General features: G+C 33.9%; 2 protein-coding genes across 2 annotated transcripts in view; one reads left to right on the forward strand and one right to left on the reverse strand.

Annotated features, from left to right (window-relative positions):
• LOC128986449 (pancreatic triacylglycerol lipase-like) overlaps positions 1 to 197 on the reverse strand; it is a 31,937-nt gene extending 31,740 nt beyond the window's left edge. Inside the window, exon 1 of the mRNA XM_054406828.1 lies at positions 169 to 197. Coding sequence (XP_054262803.1) covers positions 169 to 177 — 9 coding nt within the window. The 5' untranslated portion in view covers positions 178 to 197. The remainder of the gene's footprint in view (positions 1 to 168) is intronic.
• A 13,240-nt stretch (positions 198 to 13,437) lies between these two features.
• Positions 13,438 to 26,201, forward strand: LOC128986429 (cytochrome P450 4V2-like). Its single transcript, XM_054406798.1, has 10 exons — positions 13,438 to 13,534; positions 14,902 to 14,992; positions 16,678 to 16,863; positions 18,096 to 18,171; positions 18,629 to 18,768; positions 19,345 to 19,454; positions 20,222 to 20,290; positions 20,879 to 21,047; positions 25,208 to 25,387; positions 25,976 to 26,201. The coding sequence occupies exons 1-10, from the start codon at positions 13,442 to 13,444 to the stop codon at positions 26,137 to 26,139; spliced, it is 1,278 nt and encodes a 425-aa protein (XP_054262773.1). The 5' UTR covers positions 13,438 to 13,441; the 3' UTR covers positions 26,140 to 26,201.
• Positions 26,202 to 27,995: the final 1,794 nt, after the last annotated feature.

Genomic DNA, 27,995 nt, shown 5'->3' on the forward strand with positions numbered 1-27,995 from the left:
CATTCACTTTAGGTATTATTAACCTCTAACTATATTAACTTGTTAAAACACTTTTTTTAGTTGCACTAGGTACAGTTAGATATAAAGAATGTCCTCTGAGACTTACAGAAAATTCAAAAATGTTTTTGCTATTGAAGGGAAAAGTTTAGATCAATAGGCTATACTTACTTGATTCATGAATATCCTTCGAAGTAGCGTTTGTGTTATTAACAGCCAGTATGACGATTGAAGAATTTGGAGGCTGCAGGTGATCCGGTAAGCTACCGTTTTTAATATCAGTGGCATTTACATCCCCAATCTTAGTGATGCTGTTTGGAGAAAGTGCTTTGAACACACCAACCAGACTGTCAAAAGGTTTCATCACAAATGCCATGACATTGAAAGATGTGTCATTGATATCAGCGGCATTACGCACATCTGTTATGTTTGGATAAAATTCATGTTTCTTCGTTTCTACTTTTGATTCCACATTATCTGCAAATGCCACTGACTTTGTTAAAGCAGTGCTATTTTCCTGTTGCAAAGAATTGGTTTTGTTTAACTTTATAACGTGTATTTTATCCGTGTAAAATTTATGAAAAATTTGTTTCACTTTTCCACGGCCAGTTTTGTTGACTGACATATTTGGTTCAGTCGTATAAGCAAATTCAATCTGTGTCCTATTGGACAGAGTTCCTCGTTGATTTTCATTGGTGGTAGTATCATAATTATACGGAATAAGGTTGACATTAAGAGTATTGTCTTTTCCACCTCGTCTAGTTGATGTTTCTGGAGCATTAGAATTATGTATATATTCTTTGGTTACATCACTAAGAGCTGAATCCACCACTGTGTTGTTTTCTGAAACTATTAAAGGCAGAGTGTTGTGGGAATGTTTAAGATGAAAGAAATGTTTGATCTTTTTATTTGGTGCAAAAGTGGACTGGATTAGATGTTCTTCGCTACTTTGGACAGGTGTTTCTGTAGTTACATATGATGGAAGAGGTTTCGTTACAGTTATACTGTTAGTGGAGGAAAGCTGGAAACACCATCTGAATGTACAATTATCTTTTTTGTTATAAGTCTTATTGATAGCAGGTATTTTATTTTTACCTAGAAACCAATCCCTAAACTTGTCACCACTGTTTGTATGCACTGTTACATTGAACATTTCCTTGAAACTGTCTGAAGCAGAGTTATCTAGTTTCCTGTTATTGTAATTATGATTTTCAATCCTTCCTGGGTATTTGTACCTTCTGAGATCATATTCTGTGGATTTCCGCAAACCCCTAATGTCTTCATATATTTGAGTACTGACAACAAGAGTATTATCTGTATGTTCACTTGTTTCTAAGCTACCGAGGCCTTCAAAGCCTTTTGTAGTTGTGGGATTATTTTTCATTACTTTATGTTTTGCAGTATTATTACAGGTTGGATTGGAAGTTTTGGAGTCGAAGTGAATATTAACGGCACTCATAGGCTTTGTTGTAATGTCAAAATTGAAATTTTCCTTGGTGACTGGAGTATATTTTTCATAATTTTCACTAGATGCCAAAGACAACAATGTTGAATCACTAGGACAATGCTGTGTACTAGACTTAAAATTTTTAAATCTCATCAGATATTTGACTTTAAACGGACTACGAGTTATCGTATCTTCTGGTTTAATATGTGAACTGATTTTTGATCCAACCAATTTATTGATTGAACTCTGTTCAAATTCTTTGTTTCCTTTACTTATTGTTGTTTTCACCAATATCTGGTTGCTTTCTTCTTCATTTTCTGCACCTTGATTTAGAGGCTTCATTAGGTGTGTCTTATTTTTGTTTTCTCTAATAATGTCACTATTCAGTCCATGTTTTCCTTTTGTTATTGAGGGTGTAAAGGTTGTCTCGGATCCACACTTTGTATCAAAATTAGTTTGTTTTGATGTGAAATAACCTTCAACATCTTTAGATAATGTATCAAAACTGCTAGTTGATGTTCTTGGATTTTTATGTACCAAGTTTTTTAAACGCATATATTTACTACTGGTTTTCGTTAAACCTTTACTTAACTCTGCAGTTAAAGGAATTTCAGTGATAGGCCTACATTCTTTGTCGAGAACGTCCTGAATTGGAGAAGATGGGATTTGTGTTTCAAAGACAACAGGCTCTGTTGAATCAAAGTGATTAGGATTACTAGTTACAGTTGGAAAATGTTTCAACTGTTTTAGTTTGTGAAATATGTTTAAAAATTGAAGGACACTTGTTGGTCTAAAAGTTGTGGACGCGTTGGTTATTGGCTCAAGTTTGACTGTTTCATTTTGAGTTGTTTTTATACTACTTGGACTTTTTTGCGAGATATTATAATGTTGTAAATGTCCTCCTGTCCTAGTGGGCGATGAAGCTTTGGAAACATGGAAAATGTTTTTTATATTGAACTGATTGCGATTAATTACTGGCTTGTAACTAAGAGAAGAATATTCTTTTGACTGATGTGTTTTTAAACTCTCATTAGCTGTATAGCATTGCAATGTGTAATGGTCATCACCTACTTCTTTTGTAGCGGAATACATCTTTGTTCCAGATGTTATATTGTACTTGACTGTTCTAGGGTCTAGGGTGATCTGGTTTCCATTCAAAGGAGTGTTTGACAAGCCATCATTACTCAAATCGGATTCAATGTAGGAGCTGTTTTTTGGTAAACAAGATTTTAGCAAGTCAAATGTGTTTGATATCTTTTTCTTCTTCATAATTTTATCATCTGAGGTACTTGAACTACTTGCAGCAGACAAATATGCTGTTGAGTGTTTGGAATGAATAATTTTCCCTTTGTCTTGTAGTGATTCAGTTGATGGTGGATCAATTGTTTTTCCTGTACTCATACATATGGGTTTCTTCAATCTCTGTTTTTTTCTATGAGCCATCTTTGTCTTTTGAACAAAAAAAGGGGTACAAGTTGATGTTATGTTGATTGGTTTGTTATGGTACTTATTCAACAGATTTTCAAAATTTATTTTCTTCCTTTGAGTATTTATGAGGAGCCTTTTTGTGGTGGGGTTGTTATTCATAAAAATCCTTAGTGTTTTCTTGTCCACAATTTGGTTGTCCGTTCTGTTAAACTCCATTACTGTGTTTAAACTGTTTGATTCGGAATCAGTTTTGCCTACTATGGGAAGTAGATGACAAAATATAAGTAAAACTTCTCCAAGGCAGACTGTAGTCATTAAACTGAAAAGAAGTAAAACAAATTACCAAGGCGGAACAATTTTTATCTTTCATGTGTCTATTCAAATTAATATTTTTTCATGCCAATTTTATGCTAATTCCTCAACTATGGAACTTAAGTTATGTAAAGGAACCAATTGAGTTCTTTTAAGCTTATAAATTAACTTGTGCTAACTTACTATCCGCATGCAGTGCTAAACACGTCTACCATTGCGTTAGCTGTATATTGTACGTTGTTATTGTATAATATATATTTCAATTTCAATTTTCAATTTCTTTATTCATTGAGAAGTATACATAATACAGCATTTGAATAGTGTCAAAGATTACAATTATTAAAATATAAAATACAGATTAAAAATAAATCTTAAATTAAAAAATACATCTCCCCATACAGATGCCTTCTTAATATCTAGTATTCTTGAGGGAGGTGGAAAAATTCTTCTTGAGAATAAATTGCCATGTTTAGGCTATTAAGAAATTTTTTAGTTTTGTTTTAAACTTTTTTGGATCTTTTTCATTTCTAATTCCTCCGGGGATATGTTTAAAAAAACTTTTACCAGCAAATGATGGCTTTTTTTCATAAAACTTTAATCTGTGCCTATTTTGCAAAATCTGATTTTTTTTTCTCGTTTCATATTGGTGAACCGGTAGATTGGATACATCAGATGAGGTTTTATTTTTAAAAATTAAAATTGAATCATAAATATACTGCCCATAAACAGTTAGTATGTTTAGCTGTTTAAAGTGCTCTTTTGCCGAGACATCAGAATTTAGTCTGAGCATTACTCTCACTGCTCTTTTTTGATGTTTTAATATTTTATCTAGATTGATTTGAGTTGTTGCTCCATATAGACAGATACCAAAGGAAATATGTGAATGGATATATGCAAAGTAAATGTTTTTCAAAGTTTTGACATCACAGTACACAGACATTTTTGAAAGGGCAAAAATTCCAGAGTTGATTTTTGAAACTATTTTTTTTGTATGATCATTCCAATTCAAATTTTGATCTATTGTTAGACCCAAAAAGTTTGTGCTGGTCTTTTGCTCAATAAGTTGCGAGTCATACATTATTATTGGGTGATTGGAATTTTTATTTTGTGGTGTTTTAAAAGTGATAAAATTAGTTTTTTTGTTATTTAATTTTAGGTTTTGGCACACCAGATAACTGCCCAAATTTCCAAGTTCTAGAAAAGCAGAAATTTCCGTTTGTTCCAGTGTATGAGAGGAAATAATTAAATTAGCATCGTCAGCATACAGGCACAATTCACTTCACAATATAGCCTTGCATATACACAAACAAAATATCTATAGCTGCAGTAGCAGTCTGTGTATTTAAAAAATGTTATGACAGCCTAGCTGTATAACAATGGTGAAACTAGACATCTTCAGCAAGTCTTTCCTTTTACTTTTTTTGGTTTGGCTGACTGGTACTGGTAAACATTTAGATCAGTTGTATCATAGCCTCGTCTAATGCAAGGCCACGGTGTTGGTGTGTGGCATCGCTACACATGGTGTGTGGCATGGCTATTGCCATGGTAATAACAGGAATAACAAACTTGTAAACATAAACATTGTGCATGATCCATTATAAATTAGTGCAAGGGCTGATTCAGTATTCCAGGTCTATGGTGTAGCATATTTTGTCCGCCTGCAGCCCTGTATTAGAGGAGGCTATGGTTGTATGCTTCTTCAATAACTATCATGCTCTAGAAAACCTCTACAAATAAATGTTGTACCTATCTAAATAATTTTAATGGATTCATTGCTTATTCCTACTTAATTAAAAATTATATACTTCTAAATTTTACTATTTTGATAAAAACATAATTTATGGTACTTACTTATTCTCAAACAACATGCAGTTAGACATTGGCACAAGCTGATACTAATGTAACAAACTTTAACACTTAACAAAATTTGAAAGATCACCAAGAATTTTGAAATGGTAACTAACTGTATTGTACACTAACTATGGATTAATAATTTTCCACATTTTTAAATCGTAATATATATTTGTCATCACAAAACATTCATCGAAATTTTAAATAGAAAATGTTTATTTATTTAGATGTCAAATTGACAGCTGATGATTAATTTTCTGTATAGATAACCAACTTCCATAATAAAATAACCACATGATTAATTAATAGATTATATAGGTATTATAATGCTTAAGTAGTATAAACTATTTTAAAACATTATGAGAAACTATTACATGATTTAAAAAAAACATGAATTAACGTAGTTATGTGAGCCAGTCATAGAATGTGCATGTGTCTAATACTATATTTTCTACTTTATTTCGTGTTACTTATTGAGATAGTTTAAAATGTATTAAAATTTGCTGATTCTTGAATTTTTTTATCTCATATTAAAATATATATTTACAATAAATATTGTAAAAAATATACCTAAAAAAGATACAAAAATCTAATAAAGCTGCTCCAAATATTTATTGGTCAAATATCAATGGTAGTGTACCAATTGTTCCACTATGAATAATAATTGTTAGAAGATTATTCATTTAATATTTTGAATTCACTACTTATTTTTTCTCTGGCAAATGATGTGTTAGAGAGGAGTTGAAAGGTGAAGAACCCTCAGTACCTATTTGCTCACTATATACATGATACCACTTGTGTGTTTACATGAATGATAAAAAAGTATCATGAACATGGGTATCTAGTATCTTGAGGGAGCATCAAAATGTGTGACGTAAAGTAGTGATGCAAGAAAGCTGTGTTTCATTATTACCTCTACAAAAAATAGTTGGATTTGGTGTCTACTGAAGGTAATACAGGCTACTTTATCAATTTGGTCATAGTATTAATTTTTATAATGCTAACACCGTAGATACCGGTACTATCACTATGACAAGTATATCATTTGACACAATACATCATTATATATTTATTGATCACTTTCTAAAAAAATATATTTTGGATTGGTGTATTTCAACTTATGGGCATCTCAAATGATAATATAATTGATTTTGAACATGTGTTTCATCCATAATCTGTTTTAGCGAATTTCCTATAGGGAATCAGCAAATATTTTTATATTATAGGGAATAAGCTATAACCATAGGTCTATCCCAACCCTGAGACCAATTTACTTTTTTGTTTGAAGGTTCCCAGAGGCAATCTGTTCAAATTCATATACTGTATATTTATTTCCTTGTTTGTTTAATGTACGAAAGAATTAATTGTTGTACGATTGATTAGTTGTCTCAAGAAATAATTGTACGATTGTTTGGAGAAAACATGTAAACCTATGTTTATTCTAACAAGTTCAAGAACCAGCATCATCATACCATGGGTATAGGGTTTTATGGGGGTAAAATTATATTGTACCCATTTTGGACCCTTAAAAGATGAATTTTTGCAATATCTCTACAAACCATTTTGTAGACCTTTAATTTATCTTAAATAAGTTAGAATATTGAAGTGTTGTTCTACGCAAATGGTTAAGGAGAAAGGTTCAAAAAACTTTAAAGTATGTTATTTTTTTTTAGAATAAGTAAACTGTTGTAGTTGCTTGCTTATAGATAAATTTTGATCAAATTTGGCATTTTTTTATTTTATTCTAATCTATTCACATTTTACCAAGAACACGCTTTATTACCTTACTCGTAGCAGAAAACCTATTTACTCATTAAATAAAATTTTACTTAAAAGCAAATAAATCTAACTTTTTAACCGCTGCTAGTGTGAAGCTTAAAAAGAAATTATGTATTTAAATAATTTTAATGGGAAGCTGAGGGGTATTATAGAGAACAGTCAGTTGCTTTTTATTGTTTGAAACTTGTTCCAGCTGTCTCTTATCATTGGGCTTTAAATAAATGATCCTGACTAATGAAACAGCTGATCTTAGTCAGTAACAAACTACACAGATCATCTTGCTCCATTATACACTAAACCTTCAATCATATTTGGGTTAAAATACACACCTTAGGTCGGCCGGTTAGAAAACAACCTGTGCGAAATTTTTAGCGCATGTAGGGGAGGTAACGGAAAGGGAGGGTATGTTCCCCTCTCCGCGTATTTGTTTACATTTTGATCAGCTGTATAATTTAATTGCTGTTAATATTTTAGTTGCGATTTAAGGGGGTGTGTGCTCGGGAGGGACAGAGCGGCAGCGGAGTGGGAGAAGAGCCATAGTCTGTCTCACTCCCACAGCTCGGTATATCTCTCTCGCACCAATGCTACGAGGAGGCCGTTTTCTAACCGGCCGACCTATAGTCCCTATCTCAATTGATATTGATATACTATGAAATGGTTAGTAATAATCTACGTACTAACTGCAACAAATCACTGAACTCATTAGTTTTTGTTTTTTTTTTTTGTTACAGGATTTTACTATCACAGGATGAACTTTAGAATTACAAAAGACATAACATTAGTGAGTATTATTGTTTATTAAAAAAAAACCCTTAAATTATTATAACTCTTCAGTACAAACCTTGGCTAGATTAAACCATTTTTTAAACAAATCTACCAATTTTATTCATATGCACTATTACAGTGCGGTAGATACTTACCGGAGCAATAAAAGTTTTATTCTTTTTTATTAAAATATCATTGATCTGTGACTATTAGAAATAATATATGGGTTGAAAGGAAAGTTGGTTAAACTGTCCAAGTTATTAGGCAGAAGATATTACAAGTATCTCCCTTTCTATAAAAATGTATATTTATTTCTATAAAATCATTGTGAATAGTACTAAAAGCATTGTTTAGAATGTTTCGATAGTTATTCTCTGTTCTAGACTCAGTGGCTGATACTGCTTCTTCTTATCTTGGTTATATTCCTGGTCACAAGGTGGAAATTGTATTTGAAGAGAAATAGAAAAATACTAAACATCGCTGCCAAGCTACCAGTGCCAATTCCTAGGAATTCTATTTTGGGAAATTGGTACAACCCAAAGTCAAGACTACTTTTGAGATATACTGTTGAAGGTGAATAATTAGTACTAGGTGAACCCGTGCGAATTCGCACAAATAAATTAGGATATATTGTAGCAACGTAGAAGTTACGTCGTTGTATCGACGTTGGTCTTGAGCTCGATCGTTGGCTATATACATTACGTTTTTTTGCTGTTCAGTAGGAGTATTTTGCAGGACGGAGCTTATCATGCTGAAAACTTGCGCAAATGGATTAATATCAACCAAATGTTTAGTCAAAATGTGCATGAGTTCAGTGCTGCAAAAGCCATTACTTTGTTTAGAATTCTTTCTTGAACAGCGGTTTCGACGTCGTAGATATACATTTGGGCATATGTGGGATGCTCCCCTTCTGACAGTTGAAAGGTGCCAATAGAGTGATGAATTGTGTCGTGCACCTTATACATGAAAGGCCCTCCATCGTTATGTTCTTCAATTTTAGCTCGAGTGCTGACCATTGCGAGCGCAGAGTTGTACGATCTAATGTTCTCTTTGTAGTTTCTGCTCAAATTATTTGCTCCATTAAGGAGGCTCTGGATATAATAACTTTCTCGGTATGGTGGTAGATTCACTTTTCCTTTATTGCAGCAGGATGAAAATCCTTCGCCTCGTCCTCTTTGTCCACACCACATTTCTGACATTTTAATGCCATCTCGCCGAGTGAATGCTGCTGAGTTCTTGTATTTGTCAGTGTAATTTTGTAAGTACACGTTGCCACTAACTGTTCCATCTCCTCGTCTGGGTGCATTACGTTTTGCATTGCTTGCCGTATTTTGACTCGCCGTTTCCGACCTGCAATATTTCTTTGTCGTCGGGTCCTTGGTATGTTTAAACTAAAATAAAATGTAAAACTTTTCTCCCGTCGTGTCCTACAGGTAATATTTCTTTGCCGGATTTCTAATTATTTTTTAAAAACATGCAAACTGTTTACATTTCAAAACCAAACAAAACAGCTGGGATTTCTTTTACTTATATATTTACATCTGCTTCAGAATATAATAACATTCAAATCAATCACAATTGTATTAGACTAGGCCCGTTTTCAAAAAAAGACAATGCAAGAAGCATTTCATGTAACAATTGGGGAAACAACGTTTTTAGGGTATTTCAACCCTGCTGAGTATGAATCTGCCTGTTGCCAACGCGAAATTTGAACCGGAAGTGCGGTATCCAAGTTGCGGCCAAAACTCTTTTTGCCCTATATCTCCCTTGTTAGTTGGCCTAAAATAATGGTTTAAACGTGTATATAGGGGGTTTTCAGATGCCAAGCACATTAAAAACACTCAAAATTTACTTAAATTAAGTTTTGAGGGCATATCTTCCAAAATGGCACCCAAGATGGCCGCCAAAAACTCTAATTTCCGCATATCTCCCTTGTTTTTTGGCTAAAAATAATTATTTAGACGTCTGCATAGGGGTTTTCTCGGATGCCAAACACATTGCAACATCCAAAATTTACTTACATTAAGTTATGGGGGCATATATTCCAAGATGGCACTCGAGATGCCCGCCAAAAACTCTTATTTCCGTATATACAGGGTGTATATAAAGTCCCGCACGGGCTTAATATTTTCTAAACGACAACAGATAAATCAATAAGATTTGGTATATCAACACCACACCTAAAAATCTACTTTTTCAAGGAACTATGAATTTTCTGTCATATCATGAGGACGTCCCGCAAGGAGTCAGAAGGAAATCTTAAATAAGAGCATAGGTCAATATAAACATCAAATTAAAGGTCTTTTTTAGTAGAATACAATGCCGCAACGCACTTCAAAAGGTTGATCCTGCGCAAAATGACAGTTGTTCAAACATTCATTTAATTTACATCGCTATTATACGCTTACTCCTCATTATATAATAATGATGCACAGCCCTAGGAATTGGAAGAAAATTGTTAACGTAAGCATAGGTCGATATGCACATCAAATTAAAGGTCTTCACTAGTAGATTACAATGCCGTAAATTAAAGCTCAAAAGAACACCTGAGTAAAAATGGCAGTAGTTCAAAGATTCAAAATGGCAGATTCAAGAAATCTTTGAACGGCTGCCATTTTGCGCAGGATCAACCTTTTGAAGTGCAATTTGCGGCATTGTATTCTACTAAAAAGACCTTTCATTTGATGTGCATATTGACCTATGCTTCCTTTTAAGATTTTCTTCCGACTTCTTGTGGGACGTCCCCATGATATGACAGAAAATTGATAGTTCCTTGAAAAAGTAGATTTTTAGGTGTGGTGTTGATGTACCAAATCTTATTGATTTACCTGTTGTCGTTTAGATAATATTAAGCCCGTGCGGGACTTTATATACACCCAGTATATATCCCTTGTTTGTTTGTTTAAATTCATTATTTAAACGTCTACAAAGGTATTTTTTCGGATGTTAATCACATTGCAACACTCATTATTTACTTCCTTTTAGTTTAGATTACATATGTTTCCAAGATGGCAATAAAAACTTTATTGTGCTTACGTGAGCTCCGTGCGTATTATTGTATTTAGTGTTTAAAACCAGTCAGATATATATTAGTGGCTGAATATTTGCTACTATTTTTGAAATACCAATTGAAATTTTGCAATGTTAAAGTAGAAGGCAAATTGTTTAATGTACTCTGTTGGCACTGTAGATAACGCATAGTATAACAGAACCTATAATTAAGTAATTGTACAATTAATTGTGTATGATGTTGACGAATTTATCACTTATTTAAGGTGTCCAGTTAAGTAAATATATATTTATTGTAAAATATGACGATGCCATACGTATGTTTTGTATGTTTTACGGCAATAAAAAATTTGATTTGATGTTATTTGAACATTTAGTTCAACAGAACCTGTAAAAATTATTAACAATCACGGTAAACGCAATACGTTATTTTCACATTTAATAAACGAGAAAACATAACGAATAGCGTTTACTGTGATTATTTAACGAATGGTTCAAATACTCCCTATTGCTAATTTTGAATAAACTAAGGATTTAATACAAATTGTACTTACCTCAAATAATTATTTCTTATAAATTTACAAATGTTTACTTTCTCTTCACAAAAAAATTTTTATAGGCGGTTGGATAACAAAAGATGTTACCTTATTAACATTTATTTTGTACACATGTATACAACTGTTTACTTTCTCTTCATAAACTAACTTTTATAGACGGTTGGTCAACATAAGATATTAAAAAGAATAAGAGTTGTTTGCTGATTAATGTTGATCAGTGCAGCCATCACAATGCTGCCATAAAAAAAACCTTTAAAAAATTTTTTTCATCAATTGAGACCTATGGTAAACAAACCTCCATTGATGGTTGGTACCACAAGATCAATACAATACAACAGTACATTATCATTGTTATTAGTATAACCAAATTGTTTAATATTATTTATTAATGTGTTAAACAGAACCATTGTTTAATTTAATTACATGCACCACCTCTTGCGGATTCGAGGTATGGTCAAAAAAATAATTTTTACAGGTTCTGTTGAACCAAATGTTCAAATAACATCAAACCAAATCCAATTATTTATTGCCGTAAAACATACAAAACATACGTATGGCATCGTCATATTTTACAATAAACATCTATTTACATAACTGGACACATTAAATAAGTGATAAATTCGTCAACATCATACACAATTAATTCTACAATTACTTAATTACAGGTTCTGTTATACTACGCGTTATCTACAGTGCCACCAGAGTACATTAAACAATTCGCCTTCTACTTTAACATTGCAAAATTTCAATTGGTATCTCAAAAATATTAGCAAATATTCAGCCACTAATATATATCTGACTGGTTTTAAACACTAAATACAATAATACGCACGGAGCTCATGTAAGCACAATAAAGTTTTTATTGCCATCTTAGAAACATATGTAATCTAAACTCAAAGGAAGTAAATAATGAATGTTGCAATGTGATTAACATCCGAGAAAATACCTTTGCAGACGTTTAAATAATAAATTTAAACAAACAAACAAGCGATATATATATACGGAAATAAGAGTGTTTGGCGGCCATCTCGGGTGCCATCTTGGAAGATATGCCCTCAAAACATAATTTAAGTAAATTTTGAGTGTTTTTAATGTGCTTGGCATCTGAAAACCCCCTATATACACGTTTAAACCATTATTTTAGGCCAACTAACAAGGGAGATATGGGGCAAAAAGAGTTTTGGCCGCCATCTTGGATACCGCACTTCCGGTTCAAATTTCGCGTTGGCAACAGGCAGATTCGTACTCAGCAGGGTCGAAATACCCTAACATCGTTGTTTCCCCAATTGTTACATGAAATGCTTCTTGCACCTTATAGAGAGGGATTTTTTAATTATGGGCCTGCTCTATATCCTTATGGAAGGAACTTTGAGGGCAGCCCACGCCCTTCAAAAGATATATTTCGAAAATCTAATGCCAGTTTGCACATCTACACACCTAGACGAACATTTTGGTATATAATATGTGGGGTTAAATCTTAAAACAAAAAAGCCTTATTGTTCACAAAGTTTCATGTCGCGTATTAAATATATAGATAGATATTTCATCACCAGGGCGTGAAGTGACTCTTTTCGACCCGAGCTCAAGTTTTACAATTGATAGGAAGCAGAGGTTGGAAAATGAGCGAGGTTTGAAAAGGTAGTTTTTGGGCTTGAGATGAACTATATTTTTCGTCAATATTTTTTCAATTTTTATATTGCACTATTTATTATGCAAACTGAGTTACAAACAAAACAAAAATATTTTTCATGCGAGGATAACCTCTGAAAATTTTTTACTAATGCAAAATAAGTTGTTGTTTAATGATTTAATAATTTTGTCGATTACGATTGTGTTACTATACATTATACAATTGATTTGTCGAACTATTTACAATAATGCAACAATTGGCTACAACAGATTGAATCGATAAATCATGCCGATACATATGGGATTGCTGACAATCAATGTTTAAAACCATGTACAACAACTGACTTTTACTCCCTAGGGACTAAAACGCTTTCCACTCCCTAGACCCGGAACACATGTATGAACCCTTCACACGGTAGCCTATCAGCAAACTGACACATACTTTCTCCCATAAGCTTGTAAACAACCTTTATTATGGGTAAGCGGAAGCGTAGGGAGTAACTATGATATTCTATAGGGATGAATCACAAAAGTTGCAATACTTTTGAACCGTAATTGTTACAGCAATTTGAGGGTTGCACTATTTTTTTGCAAAATATTTCCTTTTTGTAAGGGTTTCTAAGTTAATCTGGCTTTTGCAGATTTTACAGATGTTATTAGAACAGGAATGAAAGCAGCTGCTGCACATACATACTCTCTATTCTGCATGTGGGCGGGACCTATACCAGAAATATGTGTTCAAAAACCACAAGACGTCCAAGTAAGCAAATTAACAGTTATAGTAATTTGTGTTGAAATACTAAAATAAATTCATAAGTATACATACTAAATTAAACCCATCTAAGCATTTTTTGTTTAAAAAAATTCATCTAAATAGACATTTTTAAACCTCTATATCATTTAGTAAGAAGTTATTCCCTCTACTCAGCAAATATATTGGACATCATAGCTAACATGAGAAAACAAATTCAACTATTAATGGACACGTAACTCAATAGCAACTGCAAATTGTATTTGATATGTTCTTCAACATTAGAGCCAAGCATAGGCCTAGTATGCTTAGGTTTTGTGTTTACCAGTATTGTTAGTATAGTAGACCAAAGAGGTCAGATAAATAGATGAGCTAAGGAGTTATTTCTCCAGCCAAGAGACTGCATTGTACGGAGGGTTGTTCGTAAATTAAGGACTCACAGAACCCTTTGTAATTGAGCAAGCTAGTTTGATTCCGAGACCATGTTCCTTACCTCATTTACTGCTATTCTAGATTCCCATATGTATGGAAACCAGGTAGCTTAGTACAGTAGACTCCCTCTTAGCTGACCCTAACGGGACTGGAGCTAGGTTGGATAGCTCAAAAGGTTGATTAAAACGGGCAATCCCTAAAGACTTTAAAACATGAAATGCTTTTCATTTAGAATTATGCCGTATAATCATTATCCTGAAGTCGTGCGTGCATTATTTACAAAATAAACTAAACTTATCTCCTTTTAGCGAATTTTCCATAGAGGGAATAAACTATTACCGTAGGTCTCATGGTAAGACCTAGACCCAGGACAGATTTACTTTTTCGTTTTGAGGTCCCCAGAGGCCAAAACCACATACTTTGGAAAACACATGAGCTCCGTCCAAATTCATATATGGAAGTTAAAGTATTAACATTTCAATAAAAAAACCTCAATACCTACCCTGTAGCAGCAAACCTAAATACTCATTAAAAATAAATTTTATTTAAATAAAAATAAATCTGACAAATAAAGGGAATATTTTAGTAAAAACCCAGCCAAGTAAATGACAATTCATTTAATTTGCAGGTTTGATGCGGCGGGGGTATTTTGTATTGACAACATAAAAGTCACAAATAAGCCCAAATTGAACTGCTCTCATAAAAAGGTCTGTTAAAAAAACTGTGATATTTTGCGAGCGAGGGTGGATAATCCGATTATCGGTTAATGTGAGGTCGGTTAAGAGGGGGTCGCTGTATTAATAAAGGTAAGGAACACAACTTTTGTATCAGATTTAAACTAGTTAAGCTTGGTTTTAACACTGATCAACAAGCATTCCTCGGAAAAAATCCTTAAGTAAGTTAAAAGTATGGGGCTTTATGACAGTTTTTGATTTTTTTTGCAGGTTTTGCTGACCAGTTCTAAGGCACTAGAGAAGGGACCAGAGTATACATTTGCCCAATTTGTTTTTCGTGATGGGCTCATAACAGCTCCAGGTATATGATCAAACAGTTTCTTAAATAGGATAAAGTTTGAAATTGCATAAAGTTAATGTTACATGCGAAATATAAGAGTTGAAATGGCAATGGGGATCTCAACACGCTTACACACTTGCTTGTCTTAAACTTATGATTTTATTCATGAAAAATGTGATAGTTATAAAATAATCTTACCATACAACTACTAAATTGTACATACATCATAGCCAGTGGCTCCCAAGGATAGGATCACGAAAAAACCACGAATATCTCCAGTCCCCCTCGGTCATGTGAAAATGATTGTAATCTTTTGCGGCAAAATTCTGATCATCTCCTGCGATTGTGTGGACATCATTTTCATCTTCAAGGTCATGCAGACATCATAATCGTCTTCTCAAATCACGCAAAAATTTTGATAATTTCTTGCGTCTATAAAGACATTGGCATTGTCTCCCGTGGTAACGGAAAACTAATGAATATGCCCTGCGGAAAGGAATCATCATGATAGTCTTCAGCGATCGGGGCCGAATTCAGATCATCTCCCGTGGTCGTGTAAAGATTATCATTGTCTTCCGAGATCGCAAAAGGTTTTGATCATCTCCTGAGGCTGTGCAGACATCATCATCATCTTCCCCAATCGCTGCAAAAGCGGTAATTTTCCGATCCTTGCCAAAGTGTCTAGTATCAGTATCGGAATCGACTTTTGACGATCGATTCTCGACACCAATAAGTTAACAATATCCAAATATTGGTAGTATCGAGAATTTGTATCAAGAAAAAACCCATCCCTAAAAATAATTTTGGGGGTGCCCGCCCCTTGGGCCCCTTCCCTGGATACGCCACTGATCGTAGTAGTTACTATAGTTCAAACAATTGTTGACATCCTTAAAATTTGTGTAAGCTATCCAATCATGTATATCCATCTAGATTATAAAACGGTTGACATTTTACTGTACAGCTAACTATAGACATAAAAAACCATTACAAATAAGTTTCTATTTATAAAAAGTAAACAAGAAACAAACTTTGTATCCTACCTTTTTAGAACGGTGATGTAGAATGAATGATGGGGAACAGAAAGTTGTTGTACGTGTACGCAGCCTGTTAGATTGAAACACTGTCTAAAGCGGCTTACACACTATAAAACATGACATGACAAAAATTATTGTTTATTTTTTTGTTTTCAGGAAACTCTGTAGTTTATAATTAAATCTGCATTTCTTATAATATTTTTTCTACCTTTTAACTGTATTAATTATTTATTTGAATTGATATTTATATAACTACTCCCAACTTGATGCAGCTTTAACACAAATTATCTCAAGCTGTGTGGATATTATGGTAGTTTGAGTGTGGGACTTCTGCCCTTGGGCCTGGGTTCAATCCTACACCATAATGCTGTAATTTACTACATCATAATGCTGTAATCCGGTTGCTTGAAACTCACCTTAATAAAGCTCTCTAGGTCCACTTTAACAAGGAGATAGATTTAATAAGGCAAGGCGGGAGGGCTGTCTCTATTTTGGAGATTTGCCTCTAAAAAGGCATATAATAATTTAATTTAAGTATAAGAAATGTACCATACAGACTTTGATCATCTTATTAATCAATTACATGACAAATTTCAAAAACAAACTTAATCAAATGTAATGCCTTATGACATCATCATTTGGACAAGATGATTATTCTTTGTATCTTTGTAGGTGCTAAGTGGAAGATAAGCAGACGCAATATGAACCCTATATTCCATCGTCAAAACCTCAATTACCTAACAAGAGTGTTTAATCGCTCCAGTCAACAGCTGGTGGAGGATTTAGCTAGTCATGATGATGGGAAGGTGTTTGATGTGTTTGACTCTTTGCTGAAGGCATCGGTCACCTCCGTTTGTAGTAAGTATAAATTAGATTAAATTAAATTCATACAGTGGCGTAATACCATACAATTTCATACAATACAATTTTGTATTTATTTTTTTTTTCATTGGGGTTGAATAACCAATCTTAAGATTTGGAGGCAAGCTCTATTCTCGATACCCAGACAATTTTTGTTTATTAAACCTAAGTCATGAAACTGTGTTACCATTGACTAACTTTAAATTCATCCAATTTATATGAACAATTTACAGCTGGAGTTACAGCATGAACAATTTAAAATTTGACTGAACACTCATATTTGAATGTATATTCAAAGTGTTTAAGTTATAGTAAAACGATAAAACTTATACAGACTAACTTAATAATTATATATACATATTGAAACGCGACAGGGTTTTTTTATTTCCCGATTCTGAATCAACAAACTTGATGGATTTTTGGGTGGAAAGAAAGATAGTTTTAAGAACTAGTTAATGTCGAAAGCATAAATTTAGTTTATTTTTTTTATTATTAAGTTTTAATTTGTTTAAGTTTTTCACCCAACGCTAACATTTTAGACTAGCTTGTGGTATAATAACATTTGCTTAACGTAACAGGCTGTAAACATTCAGCTTGTGTGACACAAATTCAGCATTTGGATAAAAATTTCATAATGTAGGGTTGACTTATTTATACTATGTGTATAAAGCAAGCTCAATTTTCTGTAGCTTGAGCCGGTTTGTCGTGTACAGATAAAATCGCAGTGTCATCCGCAAATGTGGCAACTATAGTTTTTACACTTTCTGGTAGGTCCGATGTATAGACAATATACAAGTATGGTCCAAGTACGCTTTCTGATTCTATAGGGTAAAGATCAGTTAAGTAATATTTATGTTTAATTTGAAAATTTCTGTTGGTAAGATATGATTTTAAAATAGGAAAAAAGTAGAGATAAGTAGACCAGATAAGTAAGACCATAGATAAAACATCCTTCCTTAGTAGATTTCTCATCCTTATGGTTCAGCTGAAGACAATTTTATTGTTAGTTCTGTCTGGTGCACTGTAGAGGTTGTGTATTGTTTAAAATTTGTTTATTGTTTATTTTAAAAAATCTGAGTATTATTTTCTTTACCTATACTTGTGCTATTAATATGTTTGTACCATATTTAAGGGAGTCTAATTTTCCTTTATTGCAACCAATATAGTCTGTAACAGTGCATTTCTTGCTTTTTAGGTTACAGTTTTAATTTCATTAAATGCATTTGCAGGTATTTTATTTGGTCTCGATATACAAAGTAAGATGAGAAACGAAGATTTTGATCTTGGAGCTTCTATAACATTGAGGTAAATAAAAATAAATGTTTACAGTACTAAAATCAATCTAATACATTGTATAGTTCATTAATAAATACCAATATCGAATATTAAATATCATATCAATGAGTTCCTAAAGTTTGATCCGATCTAAGTTAAAACCAATCTCTGAATATTCTTGGGTTAAAAGGAACTGAAAAAGGGATGTTACCTTAAACCTAGTTGGCCACTCAAACCTAAGCAGGCTTTTGGCCTCGCCAACAGCTTTCACATCTTCACATCTTCCTCGGACTTCCATCAGTTCTTCCATAACATTCATTCTTCTCATGTCTTTTCGGACTTGGTCCCACCACCGCAATCTCCCTCGATCTGAAAAAGGGATGTTACAGATAGTTAATTAATTTATTTATATTTCTATAGCCCCTTATAGTAGTTTATTTACAGTGATTTATGTTTGAGATTTCAATTGAACATGTCTGGGTTCCAGGATTGCTCACTTGATAATTAAGAGAGCAGCTAGCCCGTGGCTGTGGCTAGATTGCTTTTTCAACTACTTCTACAAAAGTGAGTTGGAAGAATTGGACAAGATGTGGAGTCGGTTTACAAGTCAACCGATGAAAGTAATTGGTACACTAAACTTTTGCAATGGTAGTTTATTTAGTTAGGTAAATTCTAAAAAATCTAAATATACAAATTTTGAAATTGTAATTTGGTACCGTGTTATTTTTTATCTACAGGATCTAATAAAGTAAAATAAATAGACTCCTAAGTGCTTAGTCATACATGGTTCAGTCTTCAGATAGTTTGGAAGCAGAATGCATGTGCTTGCTTCAAGCATTTTCAAACGTAAATTCCCTTGTTCATTTGCAAGGAATCACATTAATTGTTGTCCATTTGCATTGACTGCACAAGCCAATTGTATATCACTGTTTGTTCTGTACAGGTTTTATCAATAGTACTCACACATACAGTAGTAGTATTACAAACCTATTTTTAGTATGTCAAGGATCTGGTCCCAGACATCTGAGTTAGAGGTACTGTATTTATATTTTTGGTTTCCTATTTGATCTCCTTACTCGAGTAAAAAAAACGTTGGGGAGTATATCAAAACTTAGCTTATAGTATAGGAACAGTATAACTTAACTAGGAAGTATCAGCTTCAACTTTGAGAACAAAATCGTTCATGTCACCAAATGATTTCAGAAAACGGAGAGCTTATGACTGTACCAGAAGCATACAGCAGCATCATGAAAGAGCACAACACATTCTCTGAGGAAGATTTGCATGCTGAAATGAAGACAGTGCTGATAGCGGTAAGTTTCTATTATCATTGTACATTGTACATAAAAGATTCAGTACAAGTGTTTAAGGTTTAAGAGCTAGTACCTTTGTAAACTGGTAAAAGACTGGTAAAAGATGTAAAAAGCTTTAGAATCCAGATGAGCATTACAATAATTAACTTTTGATTTTATACCTGAATTTAAGACATGTTCCTTCTTGGAGTTAAAATTGAGCTACCAGTACTCTATACATTATAACAATTATTTTTGGTACCTACTAAAGTTGTATAACTGACAAATATCCAAAAAAGATTAATTTCAGTATTACAAAATATGTTTAATATTATTTTGGAAATTGGCAGCTATCAAGGATTTTGGTATTATGTTTTTGTTTTTACGCAAGCAGTTAACTGGAGCCAGCTGTCCTTGATCGGGCTTTTAAATAAACTATCCTGACCAATAAAACAGCTACAGCTGATCTCATAGTCAGGAACAAAGCTATAACGATCCTCACACTCCATTCTATACTCATCCTTACTCATATTTGGGTTAAAATATGCACATAGGTGGTGTCCCCATTGCAATTGATGATAGAATGATAATCAGCTCACAACAAATCAAATCAAATCAAATCAAAAATTCTTTATTTCATGCACATAGGTACATATAAATAGTGTCAAAAAATTATGGTCCAACAAAAACTTGATATGATTTGATTAATTATATTGCTCTGTTACTAATTATTACTAACAGTGCAATATTATCCTATTTATTTTCAAGCAATTATTCTTATGTTCCAGGGAAGTGACACAACAGCCATTGGTGTCAGTTCATGTCTACTGCTTCTAGGAACCCATCCTGAAATTCAGGTAGTCTGTACTTACTGAACCCTTTGAGCTCTAACTCGAACTCGACTCAATATACGGTTGTAAAAAAAGCTAACAAAACCAAACTACCACTTACAATCATAATCACTTTTACAATCACTTTTATAATCACTTTTACAATAATCACTTTTTTGGCTATGCTACTATATCTTATTGGAAGTTGTTTTTGGAGAGGTTGTTTTAGCGAGCTACTTAAAAAGATAGGGGGGGTTCGGAACCCCCCAAAAATGTTGGTATATTAAGGTGTTAAAATGCAGTTTATAACACCTCTGAAGGATCTAAATTAGATAACAGTCTCGGTTTAATACCATTTGCAATTAGTTACCTTTGACTGTTCAGATATCTTTATAACAAGTTAGGCCTACCAAAACAATATTACTACCTATTCAACTTTTATAAGCTGATTTATAAATTGTTAAACTGTTTAGGTACTATATTTATCTATACATTCTTAAAGTAGTTCAAGAAAGAAGTAATATACCGGGTGTTCAAAAAGTCCCTGATACCCCCAAGTTACCAAATATTATTTTATTGTTTTGTTCATGTTTTAACAACATTTTTTGTATTCAGGAAAAACTCTACAATGAAATTTCGAGTGTAATAGGCTCAGAAGATCAAGAGGTGACACCTGAAGATCTTAACTCTCTACCGTATTTTGATCAAGTTCTGAAAGAAAGCTTACGATTATCACCTGTAGTCCTTTGTTTTAAAAGGACATTGAGTGATGATTTAAAATTAAGTATGTTTAGTTACAGTTATACAGTATTGCAGTATAATTAAGTTAAGTCTCATTATATGCGCACATTTGCAAAGCAATCCTTTAAGTCAGGCTCAAAAAAAACTTATTTAGTTTCCAATTTGTTATAAAAAATATTGTTTTCCAAACACGGAGAAAGTAATAAAAATAAATAATATTGTAAGTAAAAAAATATTATTTTTCTAAGACGGAGAAATAAAAGGTACAGAGGAAACATTAAATGATACACTTAAGTATGGCGTCTGGCACTTTACTTTTTTCACAAAATTTTATGCAGTTTTACGGGAAGAAATCCAGCCCCTCCACCTGATTCTACTATTACAACGATAGCTCAACAGTTGAGGTTTGCCAAAATGTCAATGAAATGAAATGAAATGAAATGAAATGAAATGAAAATCCTTCTTTATTGAGGCGAACTTAGGACCTCATGGTCCTTTCTTACAGTTAACCTCTAAATAATAATAGTAATAACAATAATACATGATATGAACAAAAGTAAAATACACATTTCGTAACATAATTAATAATAAACAACATAACATACATTTCTTTTCCTAGCATACAGTCACACACACATACACTCTTTGCAGCAGCTAAGCCTAACGCACGCCATCCCGCCACGCCACTACCATCCGGTTGAGATAATATTCTTTCAGTGTCGCCTTCAGTCGGGATCGGTTTTCTATGGATTAAATGGCATCGGGTATAGAGTTCCATAGGCAGCATGCTGTGACTACAAATGATTTATTATAAATAGTTGTTCTGTGACGAGGAATGTGCAACGTAGACGAGCCAGAGCGAGTATCCCTTGCACCTCTTTCATTCAAAAATTCAAAATTCTTTGCAATGTAATTTGGAATTCCAAGATTGATAGCCGAATGAGTGATTGAAAGTATTCGGAGTTTTCTGAGGTCATCTAATTTCAAAATTGATTCATTTATGTAATAAGGTGTGACGTGGTCGTCCTGCCTAAGGTCAAACAGAAATCTAATACAATAATTTTGTGCACGTTGTAGTTTTGTTGCCAAAGCCACAGTCATATCATTAACCACAGTGTTGCAGTAATTGAAGTGTGGAAACACAAGTGATTTGACCAGTAAGAGTTTAATGTGAAAAGGAAGGAGTCGTTGCATCTTCTTCATTGTGTGAATGGCGGCAAATACTCTTTTACAAGTATCTACCACCGCGTCAGTCCAGTCTAATGTGCGGTTCATCAACAATCCAAGACTTTTGATTTTGTTTTGATATTGCAAAGTAATTCCATTTACAGTGAGTTTTGGTAAATTGTCTTCTTCAAGTTTGTTTAGTAAACGTGAGTGACCTATAATGATTGGTTTTGTTTTGTCAGGATTGAGCCTAAGTCCATTCTGTGCTACCCATTGAACAATGTTGTCAATGTCGTGATTCATTATGTCTATAGCTTCATTTATATCGCTGACTTTAAAATGAGAATAAATTTGCAGGTCATCAGCATAAAAATGAAACTTTACGTGGTGTAGTACTGTACTAATGTCATTGATGTAAACAGTGAAAAGTAGTGGGCCAAGAATTGAACCCTGAGGAACTCCACAGGGAACATTTCTCCAGTCGGACGTCAAGTTGTCATGACATACACACTGCTTTCGGCTCTGAAGATATGATCTCATCCATTTTAGTGAATTATCAGAAAAACCTAAAAGATGGAGTTTGGCTAGAAGAATGCTATGATTTACAGTATCGAAAGCTTTGCTGAAGTCAAATAAGGTTAAAATAGTGCATTGGCTGTGATCCATAGCAAATCGTATTTCATCAGTTATATGGAGCATCGCTGTTTCAGTGCTGTAATATTTACGAAATCCAGATTGGAAACTGTTGAGGATATTGTTTACTGACAAGAATTCGGAAACTTGAGAATGGACAATTCTTTCAAGAGCTTTAGAAAGAGCTGGAAGAATACTAATTGGTCGGTAGTCTTGCGGAAGTGATGGGGATGAGATCTTATTCAATGGGCGGACCAGCGCAGTCTTCCATTTTTCTGGGAAAATACCTGATCTGAGTGAGGTGTTGAATATGAAGGTTAATGTTGGGAGGAGAGCAAACAAGATACGTTTAATCAACGAAATCGAGATTCTGTCAGAACCAGTGGCATCAGACGTTATCCGCCTTATAGCCTTCAAAACATCAATCTGCAATATTGGCTTGAAGTTAAATTGAGGAATAGTATTGGGAAAGTGACGTGATTTTAACTGAGTTAAATGGTTCTATCCTACTGTGACGTTTGCATTTGACGAAACTGATAAGAAAAAATCGTTTAAATCATTCAATGGTATTGTTATTGGAACAGGTTTAACTTCCTTTCCAAGTCCAAAACGTTTCAGATTACGCCAGCGAACAGCAGAAGAGGAAAACAATCTATGAAAGTACTGAAGTCGAGAGTTGCGCAAATGTTGTTTAACTTGATTTCTAAGCTGGCGATACTGGGCCATAAGCCCCTGGTCTCTAGTTCTTTTAGCTCTGCGATGGACTGAATCCCGCCGAGCCATTAACCTAATAATCTCCTCAGTGATCCACGGAACGGGGCGACTTTTACTAACCCTACGGTTCACAATTGGAGCGTGTTTGTCGTATAATTTTATTATGGTTTCATTAAGTGAATCAACCATATCATCAACTGACTCCAGGGTATGTATGGAGTGCCAAGGTATTGATATAACTTCTGACAAAAACTCTGCTTCATTAAAATTTTTAAAATATCTGTAAGAGATGAATTTTTGTTTGGGCTTAGGAGCTCTCATGGCAAGGGCGCAATAAATTAGGTCATGTAGTGAAATGGCAGGAACTGGAAGCTGGCCATGGTGGACTGAAAATTCGGGATCACTTAAAATAATAAGGTCTAGTATTGTATCAGCTTCAGCAGTGTGATGGGTCGGGTCCAGTGGGAGTATCGTCATGTTGCAAGAGTCAAACATGTTTGTCAATTGTCTGCAGTAGTAACTTCCAGGTTTGAGTAAGTCACAGTTAAAGTCACCCATGATCAAGACACGACTGTAGCCTGGCATGAGGCGCAAGAGAGAATTTTCAAAGTCGGCCAGATGACCCACTCCCGGAGGGCGGTAACATGCCCCCAGGAGAAGAGCATCTGAACCACACAAACCAATTTCTAAAAAAATAAATTTGGGTTTCGCCAAGTACTCACCCGGGGACTCGCACAACTGCCTGGCTTGCAAACCATCTTTTACATAGACAGCGACGCCACCACCTATTTTTCCCAGGCGATCATTTCTGAAAATTGAATAGCCAGGCAGTGCGATCAATCCAGATGAAATACTTGGCTTCAACCAAGTTTCAGAAACTGCAATAATTTCGAAATTTTGAGGCCGAAAAATTACTCTGACTTCGTCTATGTGTATGAGAGTGATTGGGTGTTGATGTGAGCTTTTTGCATAAAGCAAAAAGGGTTGTGGAGGCACTTCCCCACAACCTGCATAGTTTTGTGAACAGACTATAGTGTTGATTTCTATGGGAAAGTCCTACTCCGCCCGCGTCGCTCTCACGTCATGTACTACAACGCTCATGGTGGACAAAGACCCTTTGCCCTGTGGGATAGGAATTTATAGCAATTTAATATTTCAAAGTTCTGTTTGATATTCCTCACAGGCATTTTCTGTTATCAAACGGAATTACTTGAATTAAAATTACAATTACATAGCATCACAATTTGCTAGGGAGGTAGTATTCCAGTCGTGGACACAGCTCCCATATTGTAAAGTTGGCAAATTTCGTGACATCACGTTTCATCTGGGGGGGGGGGTGGTTTTCCGGGGGGTATAGTAAGCATCCCCTGTTTCCTCTGTACCTTACTTCTCTGTGGTCCTACTGATTAATTTAGAAAATACTGAAAGTGTTTAGTATCCCATGATAAAGTAAGCTCCTAGGATATCTGAGTTAGAGTTACTGTATTTTTATTTTTGGTTTCCTATTTGATCTCCTTACCTGAGTAAAAAAACATAGGGGAAAATATCAAAACCTAGCTTACAGTAGCGGAAGAATATAACTTAACTAGGAAGTATCAGCTTCAAATTTGAGAACAAAATAACTTTAACATCAAACTTGATGTTTTTATTTACTAACAAAACCAACAACATGTTTATTATTTTTAATAGGTGAATATACAGTGCCCAAGGGTGCCAGTTTGGTAACCAGTGTTATAGGACTTCATTTTGACCCTGAGGTTTACCCAGATCCTTATGAGTTCAAACCAGAACGGTTCACTCCAGAAAACTCTGCAAAAAGACATCCATATTCATTCCTACCATTCAGTGGTGGTCCACGAAACTGTATTGGTAAGTTAAAATGAAAAATATGTGGTTTGGATTCCACTATAAACGGTATGTCCCAGAGTTGCCATTAGCTGTATGGGCTATTAATTAACAGCTGTGTCTAAGGAGACAGTTGGCCTTAGTCACTAATAAGACTACAAGATTGCGCCACTCATCCTACACTCATCTCCATTCATACTTGGCTTAAAATACCTACTTTGTATGGTCGTCATTTCAATTAAAAGTATCAAAAGTATAAACAAACAAAAAAATTAGTAGGGCCTAAGCCTCTAAAAAGGTGATGTGATCCTTTCATGATGCTATTTTCTGTTTCCCGCTTAGTTTTTGTTGCTGTGAGAGTTTAAGTAACGTTAACGGTATATAGTTTACATTGACGAGTTGGGTATCGTTTCAGTTTCGCCATGTACAATGTTGGTGTATTTGACACAAATCAGGAATGGACAGCATCTATTGTCGGTGGCTTAATTCAGCTCTACGTCAGTTTTTATAAACCTTACTTTACAGCATTTACTTAGGAACGGGATATCGACTTTTGCAGCAATGTTTTAATTACTTACAACAAGATTAAACATTGTGATTTTTTTTTTTCAGGCAAGCAGTATGCCATGACCTCTATGAAAATCATGTTGGCATATATACTGAGAAGATACAAGATTCACGCCACTGATAACATTCTAAATCTAAGATATGTTTTTGTAATATCACTCTTATCCATTGATGGCTACAAAATAAGTTTGCAGAGAAGAAATAAATGAAAACATAACTTTAAAACTACTTTAGTCGACGCTTTTAATTAAATTAAAATAAAATTTTTCAATGTTTCTTTTATTCATTAAGGTCTTTATGCTAATCCTCTACTCGCATTTTATGTTAAAGTTGTACAAAGTAATAAGACTTCCATATTTCAAGCTTTATTCTTTCATCTTTTATTTTATGTTGATCGGCATCTAAATTTAAATGTACAGTATATGGCAGTTCACAATAAACAAGGAGAACCTGTGCAATTTTGCATAAAAATAAAATAACAATTTCTTTTTCTGTACACCAAAATAACCCTCTTTAACTGGTACCATGTTCAAGTACTGTACCACATTGCTTATTTTAAAGCAATATGCGTGCAGTGACAAAGAAAAGTGTTTTTTGCAGAAGTCATTGTTGTTAATATTTTTTAAGTTTTTACTTAATTGAATTATTTGATGATCCAGTGCTACACAATCATAAGAATATCACAGATGCACATTTTTGCAGCTACCGGATGGCAGTGTGTGCCATTGCCCAAGTTCAACCATAGACTTTTGGTTACTGATGAAGACTATACATATTAGACTTAGACTATATGTATATATACATATATATACATACATATTTATATATATTTATACATATATATAGTTATGTGTATATATGTATATATGAGTGAAAATTTGAAAACGTACGTTTTCATGTCCCTGGCCTTTTACTTCGTAGATACTGGATTTGTAGTTTATTATTATGTATTTTAATATTTTTTGGGACGGGGGCAACATGTTACACACATTTATTTGGTTTTAAATAGGTTCTAGGTATTTTTTTCGTATTTTTAAAGTCTCGAAATTCACGACCATAACGTGTCCCTAGGGTACATTTTCCAACTTTCACGCTGTTTTTAGACCAATTATTTATGCTGAAATATATAAAGCCATATTTTTATGTCATCAATAGTTATTAAACTTACAAAAAAGGAGCATATTATAATTTTAGTGTTATTGCAAACTGACTACCATGACAAAATAAGTCTGTCCCTCGATTTTGCGTCACGACCATTTGGGAAAAATTTTCAACTTTGGAGCACGACAGTGGCAAGCCTGGCATCGATTGCGTCAGTTCGTTTTAGAGACTAGTTCGGGGTGTACGTCAAGTTTGTTGTGCCGGTCGTTTTGTGTTGAAAGAAGTAGTTACAAGATTAATAAACGTAATTTTGTGTTTTTTGTAATTTTGGTGTGTCCATGACCATACGTAGTCATTTGATGAAGTAGACGTGGGGTTAATTTTTGTTGATATGATATTTCAATTGCTACATTAACCTAGAAGTCCACTTTGTATCCTCGAACATGAGGTGCAGGGCTACCGCCAGAACAGAGCCAAATAACACGTAATGTCACGACCAAAGTTTCACGACCATCGCGGGTTTTTTCACGACCAATCCAGCCTTATGGATTATACTGTGTTTGGTCGTGACAATAATTTAAATATCATTGTAAATTGAACAGTTTAGTTCAATTGAAACACATATTTTTATTATAACTAACAGTATAACTGAAGGATTGTTTACAAAGATTTAAATTTTTTCAGACAATTCACGACCGTACCGCTTGTCCCTGACCATCACGTTGATGATTTCTATCATAAAAATTTCAAAAATTAAAATATCATCATATTTCAATGTTTTTTACACAAAAGAAGTACACCTCTATAAAAACATAACGATTTTTCGGGTCTCAGGTAAGTTTTTTCGGAGTTATACAAACTTAAAAAGATGTTATTGGCTTTTTTTCAACTTTTTGAGTTTTTTTATTTTTTTCTAGAAAGACCATATATACCAAAAGCTTAGTGAGCTGTTTATTGTATGATG

The sequence above is a fragment of the Macrosteles quadrilineatus genome, unplaced genomic scaffold (assembly GCF_028750875.1).
Source record: "Macrosteles quadrilineatus isolate MER2022 unplaced genomic scaffold, UCM_ALF_1.0 Scaffold_2__2_contigs__length_208266976, whole genome shotgun sequence".
Classification (NCBI taxonomy): Eukaryota; Metazoa; Arthropoda; class Insecta; order Hemiptera; family Cicadellidae; genus Macrosteles; species Macrosteles quadrilineatus.